At 48.9% G+C, this 15,755-nt stretch overlaps 1 protein-coding gene across 18 annotated transcripts in view; it reads left to right on the forward strand.

The window, feature by feature from the left end:
- Positions 1–15,755, forward strand: part of CACNA1D (calcium voltage-gated channel subunit alpha1 D) — a 299,149-nt gene that overhangs the window by 5,677 nt on the left and 277,717 nt on the right. For all 18 annotated transcript variants that reach the window (XM_032322272.1, XM_032322306.1, XM_032322264.1 and 15 more), the window contains exon 3: positions 991–1,096. In XM_032322272.1, the coding sequence (XP_032178163.1) occupies positions 991–1,096 (106 nt within the window). The remainder of the gene's footprint in view (positions 1–990; positions 1,097–15,755) is intronic.

Genomic DNA, 15,755 nt, shown 5'->3' on the forward strand with positions numbered 1-15,755 from the left:
GGCAGAAACACTTATAAGATCAAGCCATTCCCCCACCCCACCCCCCAAAGTTGCAGATTATATTGGTGCTGAGAAACCTTGCATTCGGAAAGCCTGAAAGCCAAAAGAAGAAAAACCGTCATTTTGGCAGAAGTCAAATTTTGCATTGCCAGTTTTGACAATGTCTCTTAATAACACCAGAATGTTGAAGCAAGTATCTGTTGCAAGCTGATTTCAAAGTGATTTCTTCCAGACAGACCCCCGAGATTTAGAATTGTTCAATTGTACTTTCAGAGTGTCTGGTGCTGATTTCTTATGGCTTTTTATTTAATTTGTTTATAAATTGAATGCAGTAACAGCTCATTAGAAACCAAGCTCCAGTCCAGCTGTAATCCGAAACAGTGATAGGCATTGATTAGTAAGCTGGAGCCTGGCTGCTTGTCACAGTGTCTGAGGTATTGGAACATGCCACGAGACGGTCACAGGTAGAGTGCAGAAAGTTCTGGTGCCTTGGCCTGCCCCGGTCCAGACAGGAGACTGACCCAGCCAAGAATAGCCCCCGAGAAAATGGCTTTAACACATGGAAGCAAGGATTTGTGGAAGAGATTTGTCTCATGGGGACTTCCCTTTGTGTCTACGGCACCAGGAATGTAGTGTTCTCAGGCCTTGGTCGCCTTTAAAACTTGAAGAAGCAGAAACATGTTTCATAGGGTGCCCTCCCTGGATGTATGGGTAGGTTTCAATAGAAAACGCACAGCAAAGAACGAGCGTAACATGGTCCTTGCAAGAGAAAGAAAGGACCCGAAAAAGTCATTCGATAGGAACATCTGCCAGATGACCATGGACGATGACATTTGCTGGAGACAGAGCGGGCACAACAGTGGGTCGAGAAAGGACTCGAGTGCGTAATTGTCGTTTCAAAAGTGATTCAAGAGTGGTGTGATCGGGAGTGTGATGGGAGAGATGGTTTGCGTTTACATAAGACATATATGCCTTAACAACATTTTCCAGACCATTTGACATATTTATATTATTGGCTATTTTTGCCAATTGTGTGGCCTTAGCTATTTACATCCCATTCCCTGAAGATGATTCTAATTCAACAAATCATAACTTGGTAAGTGTCCTTAGAGTTCCTGCTTGTCCTGATACGCGGTTTTCATTGGCCTCTCTATTTAAACTGGCAGCTGGCTTTCTGGGTGGTGGAAGTTTACAGCTATGCATGTGATATTTCCTGGAGCTTTGCAACAGGGGGTTTGTTTGTGGGTTTTTTTTTTTTTTCCTTCTGACCTGTATTCTCAAATTTATACTGAATGAAAGTGTTTAAAGTCATGAATCTTGCATAAATAGATGTGGCACTTTTTTATGGAAGAGGTTTGTAGCAGATTTTAAAATAACTTTTCTCTCTGCATAGGCTTTTGCTGTCTACCATTCTTTTCCGGATAATATTAGCTCCTTTTGTTTTTGTTTTTGTTTTAAATCCAGTGTTTATTTGAGAGTGATGGGTATTTTGTTTGGTCAATTTTTCTGGTAAGTAGAGAATTATCGTAGATTTTGTACATGAACTATTCATTTTTAGAGCATCAGAATACTATAGAATGACAGATCTACGTTGGAACATAATTTGGAGAATACAGTGTAGTGTTGCATTAGGAGGATCCTATGAAGATACATTTTATCCCAGGATAAAATGATTCTAGGGTTAAATAAATTGGGATACTTCCACATACTTTATTGCCCTCTTAAAGATTTATAGTGCACATAAGCTCAGTAAGAGCTCCGGGAAGGTCTGTAGTTAAAAAACTGGTTTCATTTTGTTTAACTCAGCTAGTCTCTAAAAGTAATTGGTCATGGATTCTTCAAACAGTTTTTTGGCAGACCACATCACGGAACCATTGCTTCATGAAACTTCCTTTGGGAAAGGTTGATGTAGTTTTTAAAAAAAAAGACAGAAAGAAATTAAAAAAAAAAAAAGAAAAGAAAAGAAAAAAAAACCCGAAGGAGCCCCCGAGTTGGGACTAGGAGCTTGTCCCACTGGGTTGGGACAACTAGCTGTGTTTTGGGGGGGCATTTCCCAAATCCTTTCCACATTGCTGTTCAGCCACTTGTCAGGGGGTTCTGGATGAGGTGATCACTGGGATTGTATTTGCTTCTGACATTCTGTAATCTTTTCTTGATGATTCAGAAGCCATGTCTGGATTTTTCTGGAGTGGCTGCATCCTCCTTGGGGGGGGGGGGGCGCTGTGCAGAAAGGCAGGTGGAGGAGGGGGCTGGTGCTGGGTAACAGGGAGCTCTCTTTCTTGTTTTGCTCTCTCTTTTAGCTAGATTCATTTCTGGTTTTCCATGTTGCAGCTGTATTTGAGTAAGGCGGCTGTTTGTAACTGAGTGAGTGGTAAAAAGGCAGAACCGGGGCTTATGAGGGGACTGCTGGGTTCTGAAGATACTGAAATTATGCTCTTGTGATTTTATTGATTTGATTTGATTTTTTAAAGATTTTCCTTAGTTGTCAGAGAGAGAGAGAGAGAGGGAGGATAAGCAGGGAGAGTGACAGGCAGAGGGAGAGGGAGAAGCAGGCCCCCTGCTGAGCAAGGAGCCCAGTGCTGGACTCCATCCAAGGACCCCAGGACCATGACCCAAGCCAAAGGCAGACGCTCAACCAACTGAGCCATCCAGCCATCCCTGCTCTTGTGATTTTAGCTTTAATCATGTGTACACAGGATTTCATGTTACACTTAAAACGTTGTGGCCTATGTTAGGTGTAACATGAGGTCTGTTCATATTTGGGCTTTTGTAATCTGAATTCTAGAGAATGTAAAAAAAGTTTTGGGTATTGCTACTGAAAATATAAGTCAGCAGGAGTTGGATACGCATACACACATTTGCCGTGAGTGTGGGTTTCTGCTTTGCTGGGGGTGATTTGTGTGCTTTGCTCGTAGACGGGCGACATCAGATGATCCTTTAAAGGAAGAGCAGAAGTGGCGGAGAGCCCCCATCGAAGGGGGTGGTTCATCAGAGGCGAGGCCACAGATGGTGTCAGCCTTGTTACCAAATTTAACAACGTGGATGGTGACCCAGTTTGTTGCTTTTTGTAGCTCAAGAGAACATGATTAAACAAACTTAGAAAATAAATACCTTTCAGAAAGGCCGATTAATTCAGATCAATGGAATAATTAATGGAGCTGCCTGCGTAAGCCAATTAATATTCTGATTTTTCCCAGGGAAATTCAGGGCACTGATATCTGCCGTCAGACCGTTTGGATTTCTCAGGGAATGAGTAAGGGAATAAAATAGAGGAAATGGATAAATCTCTCTCCTTCTCCCTTGCAATCCCTCCCCTGTGGATGCTTTCTTAACTGTTCTTACACAGTGGTATTTTAAGGGGTGGGGGGAGGGAGGCCCTGTATTCGTTTGGCAGGCCTTTCTAAAAACCAACATCTACTCCTTTGACCTCTTACTGTTCTGAAACTCTAGCATTTGAGTTTCTGTCTTGTTTCACTTGGATGGTCACATGGCTAGAGGAGTTTATTCTCTGCTCGACTCTTTAAATATTTCCTTTCCCACTGTGGGAAGGGAAGATCTTTGCGGATTTCCCCCTGACTCTCTGCAAGGTCACAGGCCGTGTCAGTGCTCCCACCAGGGAGCTGGTTTTTTTTTTTTTTTTTTTAAATACATTTGACCCAATTTGTACCCAAGTGATTGCTCTATTTTTGGGATCTGTTGAGAGGCGGCTGAACGAAGCTTATTTTTCATCTGTAGTAAATACCTTCCAGTTAACGTGAATGGCAAATCAAAGGGCAAAGAGCGATACGGGTTGCAAAGCAGCACGCGTCAGGGAGCTGGTGGGTTTTTCCTTTGCGCCTTCGCTCTCTGGGAACTGGGTATGTTGAACCCTTAGAGCCAACTTTGTGCCGAGCTCTGTCTGCCTCTTAAGGTCATCTGTAGTGACACGATTACTTCTGTCGGGTGAGAAAGGTGACCAGTGTGTGTTTGGTCTGGCTTGCTTGTAACTGAGCCAGCTTTGGGCATCTGGAGACTGCCTTGGGGGCAGCAAGTTTTCCCAGGGTTAGGTCTCCTCATCGTCGTCGTCTTCTCCTTTTTTTTTTTTTTTTTTTTGGTTAAAATATAAACAGTCTCAAGTTTCTAGGCAGTTTCATTTGTGGACTTGCAGGGACTCGCGGAGGTTGAAGCCATGGAAACGGTACGACTGAGTTCCCACAGTGAGATGCTTTTTGGCTCCGTCTGTCGCGCTAGCTCCCCAGTTCCACTTACTGAAAGTGTGTATCACTTATTTAATTTCTTAGCCCGGGGTGGGGAGCAGGGCGAGCTCTGCCTTCCCGAGTGTCAGAGCGGGGCTGCTTATAATACCGTGTGCCTCACTGTGTCGAAGAACTCCCTGCTTTGCTTCCCAGACTTCAGTTTCTCAAGGGCGACGGTGCGGTACCCTCTGGAGCGCTCAGTTGCCTCAGATTAGTAGGACTGTCCCACCTCTGGGTGCTCATCTGCCAATTCAGTCCTCCCCTGATGTCTGCTAATGACACCAGCCACAGAGGGCAAGGCCTCTCTGCCCCTTCATCAGGCATAGTGGCTCTGACCAGGGGCTCAGCAAATGCTCCTTTAATTCAGTGGGAGGTTTTACCAAGTCTTTGACCCCTTTCCCATCCCCTTCCTCATCTTGTTGTTGCGGCCTATTTTTTGTTTTTGTTTTTGTTTTTGTTTTTCTTGAGCCCCTTGATGTTTTGCCTTTACAGACCTCTTCGCATCTTACCCCTCCTCCTTAGCCATGCCCCCATTGCCGTGACCAGGCCCTCCTGGGCTGTATGAGCTTTCTGAGTCCCTCCTTCCCAGAGCAGCAGCCCCCCCCCCCCCCCCAATGGCTCACCTATAGTCCCTAAACACTCCTTCTGTGTGCTCGTCCACCTTCTGGCCTCTTCTCCACCTGCAGTGCCTCTTCCGCTCCGGCCCCTGGAGGAGTTCAGGAATCCTCTCAAACGACGTCTCTTCCATGAGAGCTTTTCCCACTGTGATTGGAAGTAACACTCTTCTCTGAGCCTCTCTCATGGCAGTTCACGTACAAAATACCCGATGTTTTCGGTCTTTATATGCATGTCTTATCTCTGTCTTACTAAGCATCTTCAGAATACAGTTCTTAGTGAGTCATTTTGGGATCCCGGACAGTGCCTGGCCCCGGGGGTACGAAGTAGCTGTTCAGTAAACACGTGTAGTTAGTTGCTGTGGCTGCCCTGAGAAGCACCTCACTCATTCTTTCCTCTGAGCTGTATTTGGGATTTCCTTGGGTGGCAGGTCCTTCTGGGGACTCCTTGGAGGTCATTAGCCAGGAGTGGGTGGGACGTGGTGAGCGCTTGTTCCTGAAAAGCTTAGGGTCTCGTGACTCTGCTTCTCGAGAGCCTCTGGCTGAAGGAACCCTGGGAGCCAAGGTGTCAGGGCTGAGCCGTCTAGCACATTTTGTGCTCAGAGTAGCAGAGTGGTGGGAACGCCTCTGACCAGCCATAATGGCCGTGGACTCCTGGCAGTGGGACCGTTGTAAGATGCCTTACACCGGCTGGGAATGTTGTGGGACGGTGCTCTCTGATGCTCTCTGATGGTGATCTCTCTTCCATGGCAGAGGTCCCAGTGCACAGTGTTTCCTGGGCTTAGCAATCGAGCTCATTGGATCTGTATGGTCCTGTGGGTTAGGATCTTACAGTTTTTGCACCTAGGGGGATTTCCTGAAACACGGTTTCATAACTTTGTTGGGCTTAGCCTGTAAGGTGGGTTTTAGGTATGTACTTTCCACACACCATGTATTTGCTCCGTCGTCTTTCTGTTTGAACTGTGCGCTCTTTTTTCTGCACGACAAGATTCTGTCTGTTCCAGGACAGCTTCTCTGCTACCTCCTCAGCTCAGCTTCCTCCGAGCCTCACCCACTCCTGCCTCCCACCCCACCTGCCTGAGTTTAAGTACGGCTCTCCCTCTGCCCTCCAATGAGCTCGGTTAACTCTCCTCTTTATGGACGTTTGCTGCTTTCCGCCTCTTTTTATAACAGCTCCGGGGCGTGGCTAGGTGGGTGGCGGTTCTGCACATGCGCTCTGGGTCCACTGGTTGCTGCTTCGGCTCATTAGCTAAGTGACTTGGGGTGAAACTGGGATATGACTTCCTAGAAACAGAGGCTGGCGTCTGATTAGTCTTGTAGTGTTGGAAACTAACCCTGTGCCTGGTGCACAGGAGGCACTGGGAAATGTGTGTGGAATGACGGAATAAATACATGAATGGATGTCCAAGGGCTTTGTGGTATGTCCTTATGGATCAGTAGTTAATTTTCAACAATTGGCTAATGATTAATGGTTGCCTGAGAGGCTGACTTTTGTTGTCTGATATTAATGAGAATCCCAGGAAACACCTGTCAGAGTTTGCCTCTAATTTCAGGATCGAGTCTTTCTTGGCAAATTTAGCTCTTATATCTGAAGCAGGAAGAAAGGGAAGTCCTTGTTGATACTTTTCAAATCCCTAGGTCGTAAGCTGGCTTCTGTGTTCCGTGTTGTGTGTGCCCTGTCTGTGCGTGTGAGCGTCACAGTTCAGGAAGGAAGATGACCAGAGTAGGTAGACTTGTGTAGTAAGGCGTTACCCAGCGGTGGTTTCCTAATCATAAAACGTGTGCCAGTTTATGTGCTGCACAAAACAAATCACATGTCTTTTCCAGTGTTAACCTCATTTTGACAAAGAGCAAGTTACTGGGCCCCATCTTTTACTGAATGCACTTTGGTTGGGTGTTGACAGTTTTTCGGAGACCAAATCCAGCTCTTAAAGAATTCAGATCTACTACTATTAATGTTCCTTAAGAATTTCAAAAGGGTCCCCAGTCTTTCAGTTGCTTTGCCATAAAATCTCACTGTTGTATAGTCATACCTTGAACACTGGAACTTCCTCGCTCAGACCCTTTAAAAATGAGCTGGTTGCTGTTTGTAGAGTATAGATATTTGGACATGTTGGGGGATTAGCCAGCCCCTATAGGGTTATGGGGTGCAGAAACACAACTCAGATGGGCTTAGTTGAAAAAAAAATGTGTATGGGTGAGTTTGTGTGATTATTAACGTAGCTAACTGAAAAGTCTAAGGGGTAGAAATCCTATCAGAGACAGCTGGAAAGGGGGCTTCCAAGAGGGTATCAGGATGCCACCCTGCACCCCGGCTGCACCCGGCGCCACAGCTGGTGGAGTCCAGCCAGCTCGCAGTGGGTCTGCCTCTCCGTGTCTGAAGTGTGCGTCCCCCTTAGCCCATCTGGGGGAGGGTCTGTGGGGAGATGCATTCCTTCCTTAACCTCAGCTCAATATTCTAAAAATGATTATGTGAGAAACAAGAAACCCCTGTGGCAGATTTGTGGGTAGTTTCTTTCTTTCTTTCTTTCTTTTTGAACTTTCCCATCAGAATTTAATTTTTAACTGTCTGCAAAATATGAGAAGTTCCAGAATCAGCAGGGGCAATTTGCCCAGCACTGGAGGTCCTTATGTCTCGTTAAATACTGGTGGTGGTGCTTGGGATCCAGAACAGACCCCCAGTAGCTCCTCCCCTAAGAAGGTCCCTAAAGAAATTGTGGATGCTTTGGAACCGTGGTGCTTGAGCTCTGGGGAAGGGCCTCATGAGTTGATACTGCTGCTTGGATGCCGTGCCAAGGGAGGGGGTGCTGGTGGGTGTCCTTGTGGGTGGGGTGGGGATGGGGGTGGGAGATTGGCAGGTCATCCAGGAATTAGATGTTAGCCTTTCTGCTTCTGCCTCCTACTGTGCTCAGACTCCGGGGGGGGGGGGCTCTCTGCCAGCAACAGCACAGGGTATGTCCCCTGAGTCCCATTCTGCCCACGTGAGGAAAGTGGCAGAAGATTTCTTCTCTTTTTCATTCATGTGGGATTGGAGTTCTTGCAGTTGGGGTGCTTGGGGATAGTCCGGCTGTGTGGCTGGGCAGGCAAAGCTGGTCATGCCTGGTGGGGAGGACACAGTGAGCAAAGCTGAAGGTTGGGGCTAAAGGAGAAATTGTGTGAGGTGACTAGCCCTCTGTGTGTGTGTGTGTGTGTTTGTGTGTTGTTGGTGGTGGGGGGGGGGAGATGTGTGTGGGTGTATAGATGGTTGGGTGTTTTTGACACACACCTTGAAGAGTGAAGCCTTCTGGTGATTTTCACTAAGCAGGCCCCCAGACACTGCCCAGATTGGGGAAAATGTCTTTCTTCTCCTGAACCTCCAAGCAATGCTCTCTGCCAGTTTTTTTTTATCCTTCTCCCTATTGGCTGAGTGGCAATTCTAGAAATCACAGGACATCTGTTGAAATTATTGAATGAGTGACCTTGAGGGGCAGGCTGGAGGGAATTGGGAGGCTGACCTGAGGGAGGAAAGGCAGGCTGCTGGCTGCTCAGGGAAAACAAGGCTGGCTGGGCGACCCAGCCAGGGAAGTGGGGGGAGGGGTCTCGAAGCAGGCTGGGTGGAAGGCTCCCACCTTTCCCTGCCTCCTGTGACCACAGGGAAGCCTGGCACAGCGTGCTCACAGGTAATTTTGTAGAGCTGTACGGACCCTGGTTTATGAGGCAGGAAGTCAAGGCACCATCATTCAACAGATATTTTATTGAGACTTGCTCTGCAGGGCACACCAGGTTCCTGTGTCCCTGACTTGTGTAGCCGCTGTGGCTCACTGTGCCCAGGAAAACCCACCACACGGGTTCGGAGAACAGCCTTCTTTGTTTTGTCATATCTTGCATTCTTAGAACCGGTCATCATTCGAGATTTGCAGATTTGCCCGAATGCATCCTTCCAGACAAGAAAACAATATCAAGTGACGGCCTGTTTTGGCCCCTCCAGCTCAGTTCTAATCAGTCCTCCGGTTGGTGAGATCCTTTCAGAACTGCTTTTCACTGTGTCTGTGCCTGTGCACTTGGAAGTGTGTGTCTCTACAGTTGGGGTATTTGAAATTTTACACAAGTGGGAGCAGAACGCACGTGTTAAATAGCTTCACTCCCCCCCACGTAATGTAGCTTGCAGACCTTTCCACGTCGGTATATAGAAATCTAACAACTTCATGTTGGTGTAAAATATTCCCTGTGTGAACATGCCGTGGTTGACTGGTTCTCTTTCTGATGAGCCTTTAGATTAGTTCCTGAAGTTTTGCTATTTCAACGAGTACCACATCAAATATCTTTGTATGAGCTTCTTCCTGCACACAAGGAAACATTCCTCTGGGTTAAGTACTTAGGAGTCAACTCTCTGGGCAGGAGGACGCTGCGTTTTTAATTTCTTTACTGCCAATTCGCCCTCCCCTGAGCCTGTGTCGATTTAAATTCCCGCCCTCACATCTTGAGATCTGCTGTCATTTAACTCTGATGACCTCATGTGTTTTCTAGCTTCGGCTATGGGAAGGGGGATTTTGGGAGTAGGGTTCTGCCTTCTTGTTGGATGTCTGGTAGGCATCCAGAGCCTCTGGTTAGAGCAGAAAGTCCACAGCCCCTGAGCACGATTTCTAATCTCTTCCAAACCCCAGATCCAGATGAAAGGCCCCAAAGCTTATCATTCTCCCCCATACTTTTAAGTCCTTTGCCACAGGTTTGGTGCTGTAGTGCTTTCAAGTGAAACATTCATTCTAGGAGGCTAATAGGTAAGAAAGTTCCTTACCCCAAAATGGATTCTTCGTTTTGGCTTATTTGCACGCTACCGTTTAAAGATGAGCACTGCCTTGGTGTTCCTTTCCACTGGGGAAGGAAAACATGTAACCTGCTATGTTTCTACCGTCCCATGTTCTTTGGTTATTAATTATTTTATTTTCATGCATATTAACATCTCGCTGTTATGATATTTATGATAGAGTTTATGTACCCCTCCTCCCTTCCTATGGCTTTGAGGAGGCTTAGAAAAGTGAAGTTGATGGGATATGGGGCAATGCAGAGTCTGGCTCAGTGGGTTAAAGCCTCTGCCTTCAGCTCAGGTCATGGTCCCAGGGTCCTGGGATCGAGCCCCGCATCGGGCCCTCTGTTCCAGCAGGGAGCCTGCTTCCTCCTCTCTCTCTGCCTGCCTCTCTGCCTCCTTGTGATCTCTGTCTGTCAAATAAATAAATAAAATCTTTAAAAACAAAAAACAAAAACAAAGTCGACTTGCCCCGGGGACCTGAAGCTAACCGGTTGCTAACACCTGGGCACTGATCTGGCCTTTAGGAATTCCAGCAGGGGCAGCCGGAGGAGGCACGTCCTCACTTACAAGGCTTTTATCCTCTCAACAATGGGAAGCAGCTGCATTCATTCGGAGAAGCACTTTTTAGGAACCAGCTCCAAGGAGGAATGTGCAGCGTGGGTCCTTGTACAGAGTACACTGTCAGGCCTGGTGAGCCCTGTCGTCGCTGTGCTTTTGTTAGAGAATCAGAAACGCCCTGCGAGCAGATGGTCTCAGGATTTGTAGTTTCTAAAGGGGGACGTTTTAAAGGGGGACGCGCAACGTTGAACTGTGGCGTGAGGAAGGCGATTCTGGGTTCTAGGAGAGCTTGGCTTTTCGATTATATAAATTACTATAGGAGTAAAGCTGGGAAGCCCAAAAAGCAGTTGAACACAGCTATCGTGAAATCATGCATAAAGTGCTTTTTTGAGCGTTTATTATGTGTAAAATAGAGGCCATTAAACACATTTGCTTCCTGTCTTGTTTAAGTCAGAATATAAAAGGATACTATGAATTAGTGCAGAGAACCCCTCCAAGCCCCTTGTGCTGGAAGAGACATGGTTTTATTATTTTACTCTGACATGAAGTGAGGAAGTGACCAACATGTTTTTTAAAAAGACATCCTTGAGTGCTCTTCGGTAAATAGATAACAATGGGGCATAATGACTGTTTATATTTAAATGACTGCTTTTAAATGGTACAAAACCAGCCAGTAATTAGCCCCGTTAGTCCTTTTTTTTTTTTTTTTTCATGATAATGCAAAAATGAATTCCTCTTCCGGCTCTCACAAATTCTGAATTGTTGAAATATAAAATTAATAGTGAATCCATCTAAAGCTCTTTTTGGAGGTTTTATCAGGAGGGAATGAAATGAAAACATCTACAGTTCTGAATTAAGATTCCGGGAAGTAGTGACAGCCAGCAGGAATTCATTAAGAGGTGGGTGGTGGAGAGGTCTTTTTCTAGAAGGACACACGGTGTGGGGCTAGTGCGGTCAGGTTAGAGAAGGCTCTGCCCTGTGTTCCTTTGGCCAGCGGTGAAGCTCGCTGACAGGAGGAAAACCGCGTGGGGCAGCCATCGGTAGGTTAGATGGCCCGTTCTCATTTACCGGAGTGGTGCTGGTCGTGAGTCGCAGACTGGTGGAGGTGGGGATGGAAAAGGGTCCCCGAAACCTGCAGATGGATGTGTTCCTTTCAGATGCAGCAGCTGACTTGCCCAGGGTCCCATGGTGACAGAGGAACCAAGCGGGGACCCAGGCCCAGTCTCCTGTCTCCCAGTCTGTCTCTTCCCATGCCCTCCAGTTACAGCTGTGACTCCGGGGGGGGAAGCCTGGCACTTCCCCTCTGGACAGGGCAGGGTCTGAGACTACCGGGGCCAGTTGGGACAGCCGGGAACATCAGACGACAGAAGAACGCCTCTTCATAGCGTGCCGGACATTCAGGCAGTGGACGTCTCATTCTCTCCTCGATTTTTATTTTATTTTTATCTTCCCAGAGAGAGTTTTGATCACTCCTTCCCCCGTTTTACTTTGGAAAGTCTTCTCGTTCTTCATGCGCACCCAACATGCAGGAATCATTTGACCATACTTAGCCACAGTATTTTATGGAACGAGTCAGGGACGGGCTGTGGGGAGAGCAGGAGAGCACCAGCGGTTCCTCTGTTTCCTGGGTCTTGTGTGGGTCGTATTCCCTGCCTTTTGACAGTCACTGGAGGCATGGAGACCGTTGCCTTTGTGACTAGCTCATGGCTGACATCTCCTGAGCTAGGGGGCTCTGTATACATAGTAGCCTTTCATTTTTATTTAATCTTTACCATAAACACCTAAGAATCCTCACTGTACAGGTGAGGAGAAAAGGCTCATTCTGAGTGGCTAAATTGCTTCCCTGAGGCTACAAGGCCTTGGAATCAATCTGCAGAACCAGGGTTCACAGCTGGGCTTCCTGACTTAAGCGCCCACCCCCCTCGACGGGGCTGTGAGGGGACGCCAAGGCTCATGGCTGACGCCATTTTAATCCTGAGGAGAGGAGGGTGAAGCCAAGGGGCAGAGCGGTGTCAGAATATCAAGGTGGGTCTTTGGGGCCGGTGCCCCGTTCACGATTTTGGTTGGGGTTTGGAGCCTGGGTTTGGGGGTGCTGGCAGAGAAACTTTTCATGCCCACTGCCTAGAGGCATTTCCAGGTGGGTGTTGTGGCTGGAGAGAGTCGGGGGGATGGAGGTTTTTACGCACCCCATAGCCCTTCGCTAACCTTCTGAATCACCCGGTTAAAATGGGAATGAGTAGGGAAGTTCAAGTTTGGGTACGAAGTAGATTTGATGGCATTTTAATTCCTGAAAAGCGTGACCTACTAGTGGAAAGTGTGGGAAAACTTGGGTGGTGTGGTCAGAGGTTTGTGCTGAGTTCTGTCCTGCTGGAGAATGAAGTAGTTAGGCTTATGGGTTCTCAAGGCAGGCCGGGTTGAGTCTCCAGTGTTGCTGTCCACTGCCTGTGACCAGCAAGCTGCTTTTTCTCACCAACTTTGTGCCTTTTTGGTAAAAGGGGAAATAAGGTGGCTAGAGGCGGGTTAGTTCAGATCTTGGCTCCTAGAAAACATGGAGTCACTGTGAGTTGTCACTCTGTGAGCCACAGTGACCTGTCTTTAAGCCTCTGTACAGCCATGTGACATAGGGATGGCTGCCCTCAGCCTTAGAGCTGAAGGAAGAAGCCGCGGCTTGCAAAGATAGACCCACTTGCTCCTGACCCAGTGATGGTGTGGCAGAACGGGGATTAGGTGAGCCATACCCGAGAAGTTCCCTGGGTGGTTTGCTGGGTTGGCGGTTCGCTCTCCAAAGCCACTCTGTGGGAGGTGGATTCACCAGACTGACCCAGCCCAAGACCGTAGTGGTCCTGGAAGATATTGCGTGGCCCTGGTGAGGAAGTCCCTGGAAGTTAGCCTCCCTGAAAGAAGTTAGCCAGAGAAAGACCTAGGCCAGCACCATACCCCACCTTTGCATAGACAATAGGAAAGGGTTGCTTCTTTCCCTGGGAATGCCAAGGAAAGAGAAGGGTCTGGTTTAATGGTCAGGATCTGATTGTACCACAGCTGGGAAGGCTGAAGCCTGCCTCTACACACTGAGTCATCTTGAAGCAGGGTAGAAAAGTCCAGAGCTCAACACCCTCCCATGAGGCTTGGGGGTGTCACCACAGACTGTTTTCTCCTCTAACTAGGAATCTGCTTACCAGCTGTGTCTTATTCCTGGTTGGCCCAGGTGGGAGACCCTTGACCATCTCTTGATTTAATTGTTACTTAGAAGAGAAAAGAAAACAAGGTCTAAGTAGCAAAGCAGGTGTCAAGAGTTCTGGCCTGACTGCCATGGCTCAGACAGGAAGATTGGGTGATGTCTAGAGTTGGAATAATGGCCATCGCTAGTGCCCTGGAGGTGCTCCTGTCAGGGCCTTTGATTCCACACTCCTGGTGAGTACTGCTCCCCGGTTACAGGGCAAGCAGCCTTGCTGGGGCAGAGAGGGCGGAAGATCTGACAGCCAGGCAGTGGCAGAGGGAGGATGCAGACCCCTCCGGCTGTGATCCTGGGCCGCAGGAGTCCTCCCTGCTCCTCACTTGGGTGGGAGACTGAGGCCTCCAGTTGGGGCGGGACTTGCCGGCACTGAGGCTCTCTAGAACCCTGGCTGTCTCTGGCTCTTTGCCATGTGGTTCCTGGCCTCCGTTTCCTCACCTGTGACATGGGACGAGTGAGGTGATACTTGCCTTACGTTGACAGAATGAAAACGTGACTTTGGCAAGGGAGCCCTCTGAACCCCAGATGCTGCACTGCTCACTTCCTTCTGCCTCGGGCCTCACTTGGCTCGCGCTTTGGGGCGTGCCCTGATCTGCCTCCCCACCCTCCCGTGCCGTGTCTCCTCTTTCCGAGAGCAGAGGCTTGAGAGGACTGAGATTGACTTGGGTCCCAGGTTTCTGCTTGCTGGCTTTGTTTGTTTGTTTTTGTTATTTTATTTTATTTATTTATTTGACAGACAGAGATCACAAGTAGGCAGAGAGGCAGGCAGAGACAGAGAGGAGAAAGCAGGCTCCCTGCTCAGCATAGAGCCCGATGTGGGGCTCGATCCCAGGACCCTGGGATCATGACCTGAGCCAAAGGCCGAGGCTTTAACCCACTGAGCCACCCAGGCGCCCCTGCTTGCTGGCTTTGTGATTGAACATTGTACTCCCCCCTCCCTTGTTCTTGGACATGGGGATGGTCGTACCCTTCCCCTGTGGAGCATGGGGTCTTTGTGAGGAGGCCGTAGAAGAACACGAGGGGGAGCTGCAGGTTACCAGAGACCTTGTTCACTTACGAATGCTCGCAAGGGGTGGGGGGATCTCACTTTCCAGTGAAGTTCAAGGGTCAGCAGTGTCTGAGCGTGGGGGGACCTTCTGAATTCCCCTGCAGGAGTGCTGCGGGCGGGGGGATGTGGGGGGTTAAACCCCACTGACAAGCCACGCCTGCTCAATCCCTGTGCTCTCTTGTGAGCACTGCTCTTCTTGGCCCTTGGGGCCCAGTGCATGGTGGTGGGAGGAGGGCCATGCCTTTGCCTGTTCTTCAGCGAGGGGCTGGTCACAGCTCCTAGCATGGGGCTCGCTGGCAGCTGACCGAGAGTCGGGGAGAGAGAGGTGTGGGGGGCCTGGTTGTGGCAGCGGAGCGTGCGGCGCTGTGGAGCGGCCTTGGCCAAGCTTGCCCACGTGCTGAGGTCAGCATTTTCAGCAGCTGGGAGCCTGTGTTGATAGTCCTCTGTGACTGGAAGCAGAAAGAGCGAGTATGGCCTGGGGGTTCCGAGGTTGGTATTTGTGGCCACACTGATGTTTCCGAGGACAGCGTTTTGCCATCTGGGCAGGGAGCCCATAGGGCCGGTGCCTCGTACTTTGGACCCTTTGATTTCTGGCACTGGGCTAAGCATTTTGGACCTGTTTGGTCTGTTCTTCACCAACCAGTTGGGCCACTAGGACTGGCACTTCTGTCGTGCGGATAAGGCAAATCAAGCTCAGAGGGGTTCATGGAATTACTACAAGCCCCTGAGATTATAAACCCATCCCAGGTCACTCTGCACAGCTTCAGGGCTGTGCCCCGTGGTGTGTCTGAGGCATGGCATGGGAAGAATGCTGAATTTGGAGGCAACTGAAGTAGCCCTGGGCTCATGCTCTCTGTGTGATCCCTGCTTTCCTTCCTGGTCATAAAGTAGGGCGTGAAAGCTCAGCAGGATGCGTGTGAAAGTGTTCTGTAGCTTGGAAAGCAGTGCACACCTGCAGAGCGATACCCTTCTTATCTGCCGAGTGACTCCAAGGAGAGGACCCCGCTTCACCTTCCCTTGGATCCCATTAAAAGTCAGTGCAAGGCTGAGTCCCAGATCCACTCTTGTCTCCCCGTGATGCCAGTGCCCCATGGGGCCCCCCCACGGAAGAAAAGTCACCCCCGCCAGTGCAGCCGCGGTGATGGTACTGGGGGTGCTGGGGAGAGGCTTGAGCTGTGGGCAGAGAACAAAACCTATCAGATCTAAGCTCCAGGGACCAACCCCCACGCTTCACTATTTTCAAAGACCAGCTGTTATTTGAAGTCCTGACTGTTCCTTGAGC

This window comes from Mustela erminea, chromosome 1 (assembly GCF_009829155.1).
Source record: "Mustela erminea isolate mMusErm1 chromosome 1, mMusErm1.Pri, whole genome shotgun sequence".
Lineage (NCBI taxonomy): Eukaryota > Metazoa > Chordata > Mammalia > Carnivora > Mustelidae > Mustela > Mustela erminea.